General features: G+C 41.8%; 1 protein-coding gene and 1 long non-coding RNA gene across 2 annotated transcripts in view; both read left to right on the top strand.

Annotated features, from left to right (window-relative positions):
• Positions 1 to 15,146, top strand: part of LRP1B (LDL receptor related protein 1B) — a 1,140,323-nt gene that overhangs the window by 987,163 nt on the left and 138,014 nt on the right. The window contains exon 62 of the mRNA XM_063429375.1: positions 804 to 952. Within this exon, the coding sequence (XP_063285445.1) occupies positions 804 to 952 (149 nt within the window). The remainder of the gene's footprint in view (positions 1 to 803; positions 953 to 15,146) is intronic.
• LOC134571211 (uncharacterized) lies at positions 10,655 to 11,642 on the top strand. The gene is made up of 3 exons (XR_010085196.1): positions 10,655 to 10,717; positions 10,846 to 10,944; positions 11,609 to 11,642. It is a non-coding gene; the product is annotated as an uncharacterized LOC134571211 (long non-coding RNA).

Raw genomic sequence — 15,146 nt, 5'->3', positions numbered from 1 at the left:
TCTTTGAGTGTGTGTATCTGTGAGGGAGTCTGTGTGTCTGAGTGATTGTGTGTGTTTGTCAGTATGTGTCTGTGAGTGAGTGTGTCTGTCAGTGAATGTGTGTGTGTCTGAGTGATTGTGTATGCCTGTCAGTATGTGTGTCTGTGAGTGTGTGTCAGTGAGTGAGTGTGTCTGTCAGTGTGTGTCTGTGAGTGAGTCAGTGATTGTGTGTGTCTGTCAGATTGTGTCAAATCAGTGTGTGTGTGTCAGTGTATCTGAGAGTGTGTGTCTCTCAAAGTGTGTGTGTTAGTCTTTAACAGGAAGAGGTGTGGCATTGACAGGAAGGGGTGGGACAAATGTAAATTAGAGGGTGCCCAAGTTCCATCATGCCTAGGGCAGCACAGATCCAAAATACACCACTGATCTATCGATATGTCTGTCTGTCCACATGACAATAATCAGTTTTATAATATATAATAGATTAACTTTTAAACTGTAAGAGCCTAAATACTCAGAATTCAATTTGTTATCCTGCTATAATTTTTCATTTCCTGGTTCAAAGAGTGAACAGGTGCAGTCTCATGTGTATGCTTTTTGATTCAGTTGATAGATCCTGAAATGGAATTTTATGTACTGTGCAAGTAGAGCTCTGTTATCACAGCCCCATATTTCCCATTATATTAATGGCTGGATACATGTCCTTGTCATAATGTGTCTTGTGTAATTTTTTTATTAGGTCCTTCTCCTCTTTTAACCAGCTTATTAAAGAATTCAATTAACTTTATAGAAAAGAAATGTGATATAATACCTTTTTGCCTTTGTAGTGCCTGATCACCCTTGTAAAATTAATAACGGGGACTGCAGTCACTTATGCCTCTTATCGCCATATAAGTCTCACACCTGTGCCTGTCCCACTAATTTCTACCTCGCAGAAGATAATAAAAGCTGCTTGTCTAACTGCACTGCCAGTCAGGTGAGTAGTTCAGTACATATATTAATATTTAACAAAAATCACATTGTTCCACAGACTATTCTGTATAATTAATTTGTTTATGGCATTTTTTGCTGCAATAATAATACATTGTTTATAAAAACGTCTATATTATTTGATTCTCCTCTGTCCCTCTCTATGTATGCTGATTTTTTAACGTTAAAGGGACTCTCCAAAGGTCATAACTTCAAAGGGTTATTGTGATGATTCTGGCACAAGGAGTCCAAAAACAGACTAATTCCAAATGGTCTAACAAAACAAAAAGATTTCCAGGTGCCACACATGCCAGGTATGTGGCATGGAGAGAGGTGAAGCAGTTTGAATTTATCCTTCCTAATCTACTTACTGTTAGCCTAAGCCGTCATTGGCTTTGAGGTCAATAATAGGCTAAAGTACTGCTGGGGATGTTTTAAGACGGTGAGATACTGCCCTCCCTTCCCCGACTAGTAGGGCACTACCCATGTAACCCAAAGAAATGTTATGTCCTGCTTAAAAGCCACTGCATCTCAAATCATCAATAAAGAAAGGAATTGACACTGCAGATATAATTGTGACAGACACATTTGTTACTAACTCACTTAAAAGTAGACCTTCCAACAGCAATATATTGTATTTATTTATTTTGCAACACAAACTGGGGGTGGCAGCACTCTACTTTCCCCTATGGAGCAGCCTCCACTGATATGTGAAGATTCAACTGATGCTTTCAATCATTCACTGCCCATTGAGATTAATTAATAGTATGTACAGATAACTTGTAACTGTCCAAAAAGTTAAACACTGTAAGCTTCACCCAGAAACTCCAGACCCCATTAGATCTTTATTGAAATTAAGGTTTTATAGTAGGGCTGGATTAGCTCTGTTATAGAACAGTGAACATTTTGTCATATGAAAATGAATTATGATAATATTTAGTTTCATTATTTTCTAGAGTTCTGTGTTCACGTCTCTCCTTTTTTCTTTAAAAAAATAAGCTTGTTAACCTTAGAAATATGAAAACTGAATGAAATTGAGTGTTAAGAAAGATAAAAATAATTCACTATGGCGTCTTAGACTGGCTTGTTAAGGATGCAATACATATGTACAGTATAGTGTTTCTAAATCGGATATATCTATTCCTTTTAGAATCCATATATAAATATATAGATATATATATATTTATATATATATATATATATATATATATATATATATATGCAATTAAGAAACCTACCATCAGCTCATTTTCCCACACGGTGGATTTGATCAATGAGACAATGTGTTTTGTCATGCTAGTTTACCTAAATCACATGTATCTTCTTGTTAATCATATAACGTCTCATGGTTTTTTCTATATCAATAAGAATATAAGGGTTTGAAGATTTCTAAGACGCAACCACCTGCAGTGTTGTCTGATAATTATCTTGTCTGCATGTTCTTGTGTATAACTATTAATATTCTGCAACAGTGAATCATGTTTTGGGGAATTCTAATGAAATGAACATTGTTAAATCATGAATTTACTGCTTTTATTTATTTATTGTCAATCCATACATAATTGGATAGTGTTTATTTTAGTTCCTAAGTAAGAGTATGTTATATAACTTGAAGTTCCTATTTGTTTACATTTCATTTTTTCATTTTTATGCTTTTATGCTCTGTTTATTTTTATTTGAAAGTAATTCTCAACTGTTTTAGCAGTTCAATTTTAAATTTTAGGATTAGGCTTTGGGACAAAAAAATGGCTTTTAGGTAAAATGTTATATTAATGGTTATTATTCATGGTATTAATGTTATTAACCCCTTAAGGACCGGTGACGGTTCAGGACCGTCATCGGCATTTTACCGTTGCCGACCGCTGACAGTCCTGAACCATCACAGCGGTCTTATGTACTTACCCGATCGCCGTCGTTCCCCCGGCGGCGATCGGCGTTGGTCCCGGTGTGGGGAGACTGCCTGCAGCCCAGACAGTCTCCCCATGGCGGATTAGGACCCCTGTGGCCATGTGATCGCCCAATAGGGCGACCACATGGTCACAATAGGTGTCCTAGTCTCTGCCTGCAGGGGGACTGTCTGTGCTGACAGGCAGTCTCCCTGCAACTGTAAAATCAAAAAAAATCAAAGTTAATGTTAATTAAAAAATATATATATTATATATTTGTATATATATATGACATATAGGCATATTATATCTATATAATATATGTCTATATATCATATATATAATGTCATGCCAAGTGTATTTTTATATTAATATGTACATATATTAATATAAAAATACAAGTATAATTAAACTACACACGTATATATATAATATATATAATAACTATATATATTGTATATATATATTATTATAAAATACAAATAATAAGTAATTTAAATTAAATTAAAAAATTTAAAAATAATAATAAAAAATTAAAAAATAATTATATATCTATATGAAATTTTATTCTAATTGTATTTTGATATTAATATATATATATTTATATCAAAATACACTTAGAACAAAATTGTATATATATATATCTATGTATATATAAATAAATAATAATAATACAAAATATACATATGTCCATTAGACTTGGGCATTTCAGAACTTTTCGTTTCGTACGAATGTATTCGTACGAAAAATAAAGTAGTTTAGTCAGAACCGAAATTCGTCAATTCTTTCATTCGTTTTCGTACGATATTCGTTAGTATTTTCGTTTCGGATAAACTCGTTCGTTCATTCGGCTTGTTCATTTAATTGAACCAAATGAATTCATTCATATTCATAACACTATGTTCCCTAATCCCTAAATACCGAATAGCTTCAACCGAACTCAGTAAAACCATTCGTTTCAAATGTTGAACATTTCTCTAACAACATGGCATTGAATGCTGTATTTCGTAATTTCGTTTAATTTACGCCTAAAACTCCCGAATGTTCAAATGTACGAACGCTGCCATTCGCATGAAAATGAATTGGCTCTATTAGTAAACTACCGAACACCACTTACTATAGTCATTCGCATGGCGAATGACATTGCAAATGCAATGCATTGCTTTGCTTTTGCTTAGTTTTTCTTTTCAACGTGTATTTTATTGAGATTTTCAGTAGGGGGGTACAGAAGGGAAGAAGGAGGAAAAAAGGGGAACATACATTTCTCTAACAACATGGCATTGAATGCTGTAGTGTATTTCGTAATTTCGTTTAATTTACGCCTAAAACTCCCGAATGTTCAAATGTACGAACGCTGCCATTCGCATGAAAATGAATTGGCTCTATTAGTAAACTACCGAACACCACTTACTATAGTCATTCGCATGGCGAATGACATTGCAAATGCAATGCATTGCTTTGCTTTTGCTTAGTTTTTCTTTTCAACGTGTATTTTATTGAGATTTTCAGTAGGGGGGTACAGAAGGGAAGAAGGAGGAAAAAAGGGGAACATACATTTCTCTAACAACATGGCATTGAATGCTGTAGTGTATTTCGTAATTTCGTTTAATTTACGCCTAAAACTCCCGAATGTTCAAATGTACGAACGCTGCCATTCGCATGAAAATGAATTGGCTCTATTAGTAAACTACCGAACCCCACTTACTATAGTCATTCGCATGGCGAATGACATTGCAAATGCAATGCATTGCTTTGCTTTTGCTTAGTTTTTTTTTTCAACTTGTATTTTATCTAGATTTTCAGTAGGGGGGTACAGAAGGGAAGAAGGAGGAAAAAAGGGGAACATACATCAAATATATAATCCAGTACAGCATATACATCCAGTGTGATTGCGCAAGGAAACATATTCACAAAAACATAAGTTTACGGCTTTAGGTTCACAAGATCCTACCCTGTCAACTTTGTAATGGTTACAGATTATAGATTAGTTACACAACATGAGTGACTGACTACATATATATACCATGGAGGACACCATAGACATTTAGATGATCAGAGGATTATGTGGTTAGGTGGTGAGATGGGTGGACGAAGATTAGTAAAATTTTTGGAAGCGTTATGCGTTCAGGAAATAGAGACCGGTAACGGCCGGGGATGATATTCTGGTGTTTGCCGTCATCAACACTACGGCATATACTGAGTTAAGTTACTGAATTAAGCTCTACTAACTCTGTGTCGTTGGTTATATTATATTCTTTCAATATTGATTGTTAATGATTGTTAATAACCTGCATCAGTAATGCTTCATTGCTTAGCATAGGGATACCTACATCTTACTGTGTCAATAGGTCATCTAGTTCAACTATAGGGGTGTACTGTCTAGTGTCTAGGTTTTTTTTGGCTTCAGACATGAGTCATGCTTCCCTGACAGGTGGTACTGGCAACACAGTATCATTTTAGCAGAGAGTGGGAAAGTAGGAGCCAATTAAATGGGCTTTTACATACTGCCAGACAAAACTGTAAAAAATAAAAGTATCAACTTCAATGCAAAATCTATCCAGATTTTCTATAGGCCAGCCATTCAGCCATTTTGGAGCTCAGCCAGCCCACTACCCTGTGTCAGCCATTTTAGTCATTTTTATTGGGACCTTGCCAGAAGTGGTCATGTCCTCCTCCAGCTCCTCTAGTGATTCAGCTATGGATATAGTGGAGGGGGGCATTGGCCCTTCTGGCCAAGATCAAGGAGAAGCAAGTGGGAGAAGCAAGAAGAAGCAGAGAGAGCCAAGGATTTTAAAAGTAGCATGTCCTGGGAGGAAGAGTAAATATGCTCACAGCTTTGGTGCAGAGGAGAATAAAGTACTGGTAAACAAGCTTTGCCAGTACTACCAATGTATATTTGGGGGAGCAGCCAAAAATACTTCTAGAGCAAGAAAAAACAAAATGTGGAGGAAGATTGCAGCAGCGGTGAACACTGTTGGAGGGAACAACCGCACTGAATACGTGGTGAAGAAACGGTAAGTGCACTTATATTCCTAAAAAATAATTTTCTTTGTGCCATGTTTTTTAAAACTTTTTTTTTCCTCCATGTGCTTTTGCTACACCCCCACCCCCACCAGTGGCAGCTATGCTTTTAAGTCTTTTAAAAGTGAGGGTTGGGTCACTTAAGCACATAGAGGGAAAAAAACATGAAAATGTTAGTACTCAGTCAGTGCAGGGATAATGGGAATGGTAGTACTTAGTCAGTGCAGGGATAATGGGAATGGTAGTACTTAAGTCAGTGCAGGGATAATGAGAATGACAGCACACAAAGTACTACCATTCTCATTATCCCTGCACTGACAGTCAGACTCAGCATACATCAAACATAAACCCTTCCAAAAATCAGCCAAATCCCCCCAGTGGATCAAAAGTTAGCTGGAAGTCCTTTATGACCGACCGCAAGCACAATTTCCTGCCCAAAACAGTTCCATAGATTTGGGCTGTGCGGTCGGTCAATTTCATGCGAAAAAACGACTAAGTCCCATTTCGAACGGGACTTAGTCTCTGGAGCTGCAAGTTCCGTATGGGAGAAGGTAAGGGTCAGCGGTGTTCGGCAGAATGTGTAGCCGATTTTAGTTCCACAGAATCTTTAGCATACACCGCTGACCGCATTTGAGGAAACCAAGATGGCCGCCGCCACGTGCAATTAACCTGCAGTAACCTCACAGCCTGGGAGGTAAATTGCCTGCACACTTTAGCTTCTGGGTGGTCCGCCTGTGTGGTACTTGGTTCAGTAAGCCCTATTTACTGAACCAAGTGGGAGAGAGCCAGGGGCAAGTTATTTTACAGGTCTGGGGACATAGTCTTAAAGGGACATTGTTCAGCAAAGTCACAATATGTCCCCCAGACGGTTCTTAAAGGGCCATACACACCCAATAAAAGTCCATAAGTTTTCAGGGGCACAATCTTCCAGGGGCCATAGTCATGAGGAAGGAGGCTGGCAAATAGGCTTCTACACAATCCAGGGAAGCAGGGCAATTTATCATTTAAAGGGCCAGTTACAAATAGCAATTTGTAACAGTATGACTTAGTGCAGGGATAATGAGAATGACAGCACACAAAGTACTAACATTCTCATTATCCCTGCACTGACTGAGTACTACCATCGTCAATATCCCTGCACTGACTGAGTACTACCATCCTCATTATCCCTGCACTGACAGTCAGTGCAGGAATAAATGAGAATGACAGAACGCAGTCAGTGCAGGGATAATGAGAATGACAGCACACAAAGTACTACCATTCTCATTATCTGACTGTCAGTGCAGGGATAATGAAAATGGTAGTACTCACTCAGTCAGTGCAGGGATAATGGGAATGGTAGTACTTAGTCAGTGCAGGGATAATGAGAATTACAGCACACAAAGTACTACCATTCTCATTATCCCTGCACTGACTGCGTTCTGTCATTCTCATTTATTCCTGCACTGACTGTCAGTGCAGGGATAATGAGGATGGTAGTACTCAGTCAGTGCAGGGATAATGAGGATGGTAGTACTCAGTCAGTGCAGGGATAATGAGAATGGTAGTACTCAGTCAGTGTAGGGATAATGAGAATGGTAGTACTCAGTCAGTGTAGGGATAATGAGAATGGTAGTACTTTGTGTGCTGCCATTCTCATTATCCCTGCACTGACTAAGTACTACCATTCCCATTATCCCTGCACTGACTGAGTACTACCATTTTCATTATCCATGCACTGACTGTCAGTGCAGGGATAATGAGAATGATAGTACTTTGTGTTCCTTCATTCTCATTATCCATGCACTGACTGTCAGTGCAGGGATAATGAGAATGGTAGTACTTTGTGTGCTGTCATTCTCATTATCCCTGCACTGACTTAAGTACTACCATTCTCATTATCCCTGCACTGACTGCGTTCTGTCATTCTCATTTATTCCTGCACTGACTGTCAGTGCAGGGATAATGAGGATGGTAGTACTTAGTCAGTGCAGGGATAATGAGGATGGTAGTACTTAGTCAGTGCAGGGATAATGAGAATGGTAGTACTGACAGTCAGTGCAGGGATAATGAAAATGGTAGTACTCACTCAGTCAGTGCAGGGATAATGGGAATGGTAGTACTTAGTCAGTGCAGGGATAATGGGAATGGTAGTACTTAAGTCAGTGCAGGGATAATGAGAATGACAGCACACAAAGTACTACCATTCTCATTATCCCTGCACTGACAGTCAGACTCAGCATACATCAAACATAAACACTTCCAAAAATCAGCCAAATCCCCCCAGTGGATCAAAAGTTAGCTGGAAGTCCTTTATGACCGACCGCAAGCACAATTTCCTGCCCAAAACAGTTCCATAGATTTGGGCTGTGCGGTCGGTCAATTTCATGCGAAAAAACGACTAAGTCCCATTTCGAACGGGACTTAGTCTCTGGAGCTGCAAGTTCAGTATGGGAGAAGGTAAGGGTCAGCGGTGTTCGGCAAAATGTGTAGCCGATTTCAGTTCCACAGAATCTTTAGCATACACCGCTGACCGCATTCGAGGAAACCAAGATGGCCGCCGCCACGTGCAATTAACCGGCAGTAACCTCACAGCCTGGGAGGTAAATTGCCTGCACACTTTAGCTTCTGGGTGGTCTGCCTGTGTAATACTTGGTTCAGTAAGCCATATTTACTGAACCAAGTGGGGGAAAGCCAGGGGCAAGTTATTTTACAGGTCTGGGGACATAGTCTTAAAGGGACATTGTTCAGCAAAGTCACAATATGTCCCCCAGACGGTTCTTAAAGGGCCATACACACCCAATAAAAGTCCATAAGTTTTCAGGGGCACAATTTTCCCGGGGCCATAGTCATGAGGAAGGAGGCTGGCAAATAGGCTTCTACACAATCCAGGGAAGCAGGGCAATTTATCATTTAAAGGGCCAGTTACAAATAGCAATTTGTAACAGTATGACTTAGTGCAGGGATAATGAGAATGACAGCACACAAAGTACTAACATTCTCATTATCCCTGCACTGACAGTCAGTGCAGGGATAATGAAAATGGTAGTACTCACTCAGTCAGTGCAGGGATAATGGGAATGGTAGTACTTAGTCAGTGCAGGGATAATGAGAATTACAGCACACAAAGTACTACCATTCTCATTAACCCTGCACTGACTGCGTTCTGTCATTCTCATTTATTCCTGCACTGACTGTCAGTGCAGGGATAATGAGGATGGTAGTACTCAGTCAGTGCAGGGATAATGAGGATGGTAGTACTCAGTCAGTGCAGGGATAATGAGAATGGTAGTACTCAGTCAGTGTAGGGATAATGAGAATGGTAGTACTCAGTCAGTGTAGGGATAATGAGAATGGTAGTACTTTGTGTGCTGCCATTCTCATTATCCCTGCACTGACTAAGTACTACCATTCCCATTATCCCTGCACTGACTGCGTTCTGTCATTCTCATTTATTCCTGCACTGACTGTCAGTGCAGGGATAATGAGGATGGTAGTACTTAGTCAGTGCAGGGATAATGGGAATGGTAGTACTTAGTCAGTGCAGGGATAATGGGAATGGTAGTACTTAGTCAGTGCAGGGATAATGAGAATTGCAGCACACAAAGTACTAACATTCTCATTATCCCTGCACTGACTAAGTACTACCATTATCATTATCCCTGCACTGACCAAGTACTACCATTCTCATTATCCCTGCACTGACAGTCAGTGCATGGATAATGAAAATGGTAGTACTCAGTCAGTGCAGGGATAATGAGAATGACAGCACACAAAGTACTACCATTCAGATATAGCAATCGGATGGGTGTACTGTGCATGCGCGCGACACATCCATCAGACATCCACAAGAGGTGGAGTTAACCCCTAAAGATAATTATTGCAGTTGCAATAATTGGGACACTGAACCCAGACCACTTCAATGTGCAGAATTGTTCTGGGTGCCTATAGTATCCCTTTAAACATGTCGGTATACATATATATAGAAACATATTAAAGTAATTAATCAATCACACATGTCATTGCAGTTACTACGACATCAGGCGGATGGTGAAGAGGAAGGTGAAGGCAGCAGCCGCCTCCAGGAAGACAGGAGGTGGTTCACAAGACAAAGAACCGAACCTGCTGCCCTATGAAGAGGAGCTCCTGCAGTTCCTGGGAAGAGACAACATCCTTGGGATTGAGGGGACAACTGGCACTGAAACATCTGAAGGTATGTTGTTAAAGGACCACTATAGTGCCAATAAAAGAAACTCGTTTTCCTGGCACTATAGGGTAATTAGGTCCCCCCCACTCTCGTGGTGCCCTTCCCACTTCAGCCACTTACCTTTCTCCAGCACCGGGCTCCCTCGGCGCTGGGGAACACTCCTCTCTCTGCCGACGTCAGCTCCGAATGCGCAGCAAGAGCCGTGCACGCATTCAAACCGCCCACAGGAAAGCATTACTCAATGCTATCCTATGGACTTCCAGCATCTTCTCACTGTAATTTTCACAGTGAGAATCGCAGAAACGCCTCTAGTGGCTGTCAGTGAGACAGGCACTAGAGGCTGGATTAACCCTCAGTGAAACAGCAGTTTCTCTAGAACTGCTATGTTTTCAGCTGCAGGCTTTAAACTAGAGGGACCTGGCATCCAGACCACTTCATTGAGCTGAAGTGGTCTGGGTGCCTATAGTGCTCCTTTAAATTCATATTTGTCAGTCAAAATGTACATATATCAGTTTTCTTGTGTTAACCCTCCAATTTGTGTTTTCTATGCCATCAGTGCAAGCCCCTCAATCCCCTGAAGAGGCACCAGGAACTGCAGGAGATGTGGTCTCCATGGAGAGCAGGGCAGCAGGTTCACCTCCTGTCTCCCTGGAAATGCGCCTGGCTTCACTTTCCTCTGGTAAGTATTTGCATAGCATTGTAAGATGAATGTTATATATGTGTGTGTGTGTGCGTGCATTTAAACATACACACACACGTATGATTTTACTGTATATGAAGTTAATTTATCACATACATGTATTTCAGACCATCCGCAACTTGTCGATGTTCCTTCACCACGTATGAGTGTGGTTTCCCTCCAACAGCCGGCCACTGGTGTCCAGGAACAGGGATCCACTGCTGAGCGTAAGTAAAAAATGCTTTAACTGTACACATTTTCTTTACATGCATACTAGTTTATGTAACAATCAGGGCCGGGTCGACCGCTAGGCAAACTAGCCGTCTACCTAGGGCGCACTGGCCAGGGGGCTCAATGTCTGGGTGACCAGCAGGGGTGGGGGGGCGCACATCGCTCCTCTCCTTCTGTAAACTGTGGCTGAGTGTACCACGTGGATGATCTTCTGTACCATCTACTTGGCCTCTCAACGCATTTCTTTGTGCCCACCTCCCTTTCCTTCTAATCTCACTACATGTATCGTGTCCGAGTGTCCCCAGGTAGAGAATCTCCTGTTTCTTTTGCATGACAGGAAGCTGATTGTTGCACTCAACTTCCTGTCATGCAGAAGAAACAGGAGATTCTCTACCTGGGGACGCTCGGACACGATACATGTAGTGAGATTCGAAGGAAAGGGAGGTGGGCACAAAGAAATGCGTTGAGAGGCCACAAATAGACTGAAAAAGGGCTAGGGGGGACAAAGATGCATAACTATACATAGACATAATATTAAATTAATAGCATGACTGCATATATCTTATTTCCAAGTTTAAATAATATTGTTGTACAGATAATAGTAAGCATTGCAACATATGACACATGCTAACAATGTTCTTTCTCTGTTTTCCCTTATAGGTTCTGATGGTACTCTCCCCCTGCAAGAGGAGGGTACCATTACCCTAACAGCAGTGGATCCTGATTCAGAGACATCAGTGGCCGAAGAACAGTTGCCGCAACTTCCTCCAACGATGGCTGCGCTGTATGCGACGAGCCCGGCTCGTCAAGCTGAACCGGACACGTCCATACAGCAGGATAGGGAATATCTGCGAGAACTTTTGCAGAATGTGGTAACCGAGGTACGCTCCATGTCAAGCATTTTGAATGAGGGCGTTAGGCAATTTACATCAGCAATGGTTTGCTTGCAGCAAAATGGTCAGCGCTTCATGGAAATGAGGGAGGAAGAGTGCATTTTAATGCGCGCGCAAGCTGCCCATAATTTGGGCATAACCCTTGCTGATGTAGATAGCCTAGTTCGTGAACAACGTGCGCAGGGTCTTCCCAGAAGGGATGATGATGATGAATAGATATCTGCGGGAATAATGCACTCAGATGTTTATTTCTCATTATCATCCACAATGTGAACACAACTGACGCTGTTCATTATAGGTTGTTATATTCTCAATTTTCTCCTGGTTTTCCCTATCCTTCCCCTGAATATACATTGGTTATTCTCCTCTGCACTATATCCTCCCAGGACTGCTCCTAACAACCTGGGCTTTCTCTGCTTCGTTGCTTCTCCCACTTGCTTTTCTAATAAAAAAAAATATTAGATTACAACTTCTGACTCCTCTTTTCTTTAATGGTGTGTGTGTGTGGGTGTATATATATATATATATATATATATATATATACATATACATATACATATACATATACATTACATATACACACACACAAACAAACTTGAACGAAAAATATACCGTATTTATCGGCATATAACACGCACTTTTTCTCCCTGAATATAGGTGGGAAATGATGTGTGCGTGTTATACGCCGATATACCATATTTACTTACCTGTCTTGAAGCGCGGGCCGGTGTTCAGCGCGCAACGCGGTACTGGAACTTCAATTTCAGGTTCCAGTTTCCGGCGGGACTTAAAGGAAGTGTGCACATTACAATACATACAATAAACAATACACAAGATCCAGCGCACTCTCCTATCCACTAAACAGGAACTTCAATGTTGACAGATTTTATTAGTTTGTAAAAGTTTTTTTTAAAAACACCTAATCTAGGCAAATAAAAATAATGGTGGTTTAGTTACATTATATGATCATACATTGCATAAGCCTGCCACAACGTCAATGTACCCCATCTTTGGCAGGTCCTACTCTAACAGTCTAATGTCTGCTCTAATGAGATTAACAAACTAACTTGGGAAAAAATTCCATCTGAGACTCCCTGCAGTACAAGGCTAAATATAGGGACATGAGATGAGGCACCTGTAACAGGGAGGGGTGCAAAACCAAGGAGTTGGCTAGACTCCCAAATATATATATATATATATGAAACATGGGGGACGGTTGCACTCACCTGAACATGCTTAAATGGAGTGCTGCTGGGGGCCATATTATACAATAAACAATACACAAGATCCAGCGCACTCTCCTATCTACTAAACAGCAACTTCAATGTTGACAGATTTTATTAGTTTTTAAAAGTTTTTTTAAAAACACCTAATCTAGGCAAATAAAAATAATGGGGATTTAGTTACATTATATGATCATACATTGCATAAGCCTGCCACAACGTCAATGTACCCAATCTTTGGCAGGTCCTACTCTCACAGTCTAATGTCTGCTCTTATGAGATTAACCCATAGATATAAAATATTAATTGGGCCACAAATATCAATGTAAAAAATGTAATCATTGCCTCATCTCAAATTCCCAAGTCAGATCTTTCTCATCCCCCCTCCCCCTATCCAATACACTGCTGGCCCCCCTCCCCCTAATATACTGCTGTCACCCCCCTGCTCTAATATACTGCTGACCCCCCTCCCCTAATACATTGCTGACCCCCTTGTTCCCCTCCCCAATACATTACTGCCCCCCAATATATTACTGCCCTCCCTCCCCAATACATTACTGCCCCCTCCCCAATACATTACTGCACCCTCCCCAATACATTACTGCCCCTCCCCAAATACATAACTGCACCCTCCCCAATACATTACTGCCCCCTCCCCAATACATTACTGCCCCCCTCCCCAAATACATTACTGCCCCTCACCAAATACATTACTGCCCTCCCCAATACATTACTGCCCCCCCTCCCCAATACATTACTGCCCCCCCTCCCAAAATACATTACTCCCCTCCCCAATACATTACTGCCCCCTTCCCCAAATACATTACTGCCCCCCCTCCCCAATACATTACTGCCCCCTCCCCAATACATTACTGCCCCCTTCCCCAAATACATTACTGCCCCCCCTCCCCAATACATTACTGCCCCCTCCCCAATACATTACTCCCCTCCCCAATACATTACTGCCCCCTCCCCAATACATTACTCCCCTCCCCAATACATTACTGCACCCTCCCCAATACATTACTGCCCCTCCCCAAATACATAACTGCACCCTCCCCAATACATTACTGCCCCCCTCCCCAAATACATTACTCCCCTCCCCAATACATTACTGCCCCCTTCCCCAAATACATTACTGCCCCCCCTCCCCAATACATTACTGCCCCCTCCCCAATACATTACTGCCCCCTTCCCCAAATACATTACTGCCCCCCCTCCCCAATACATTACTGCCCCCTCCCCAATACATTACTGCCCCCTCCCCAATACATTACTGCCCCCCCTCCCAAAATACATTACTCCCCTCCCCAATACATTACTGCCCCCCTCCCCAAATACATTACTCCCCTCCCCAATACATTACTGCCCCCCTCCCCAAATACATTACTCCCCTCCCCAATACATTACTGCCCCCTTCCCCAAATACATTACTGCCCCCCCTCCCCAATACATTACTGCACCCTCCCCAATACATTACTGCCCCCTTCCCCAAATACATTACTGCCCCCCCTCCCCAATACATTACTGCCCCCTCCCCAATACATTACTGCCCCCTCCCCAATACATTACTGCCCCCCCTCCCAAAATACATTACTCCCCTCCCCAATACATTACTGCCCCCCTCCCCAAATACATTACTCCCCTCCCCAATACATTACTGCCCCCCTCCCCAAATACATTACTCCCCTCCCCAATACATTACTGCCCCCTTCCCCAAATACATTACTGCCCCCCCTCCCCAATACATTACTGCCCCCTCCCCAATACATTACTGCCCCCTTCCCCAAATACATTACTGCCCCCCCTCCCCAATACATTACTGCCCCCTCCCCAATACATTACTGCCCCCTCCCCAATACATTACTGCCCCCCCTCCCAAAATACATTACTCCCCTCCCCAATACATTACTGCCCCCCTCCCCAAATACATTACTCCCCTCCCCAATACATTACTGCCCCCCTCCCCAAATACATTACTCCCCTCCCCAATACATTACTGCCCCCTTCCCCAAATACATTACTGCCCCCCCTCCCCAATACATTACTGCACCCTCCCCAATACATTACTGCACCCTCCCC

Source organism: Pelobates fuscus, chromosome 8 (genome assembly GCF_036172605.1).
Source record: "Pelobates fuscus isolate aPelFus1 chromosome 8, aPelFus1.pri, whole genome shotgun sequence".
Classification (NCBI taxonomy): domain Eukaryota; kingdom Metazoa; phylum Chordata; class Amphibia; order Anura; family Pelobatidae; genus Pelobates; species Pelobates fuscus.
The sequence above is the reverse complement of the archived record's forward strand: the minus strand, read 5'-3'. Positions and strand labels throughout refer to the sequence as shown.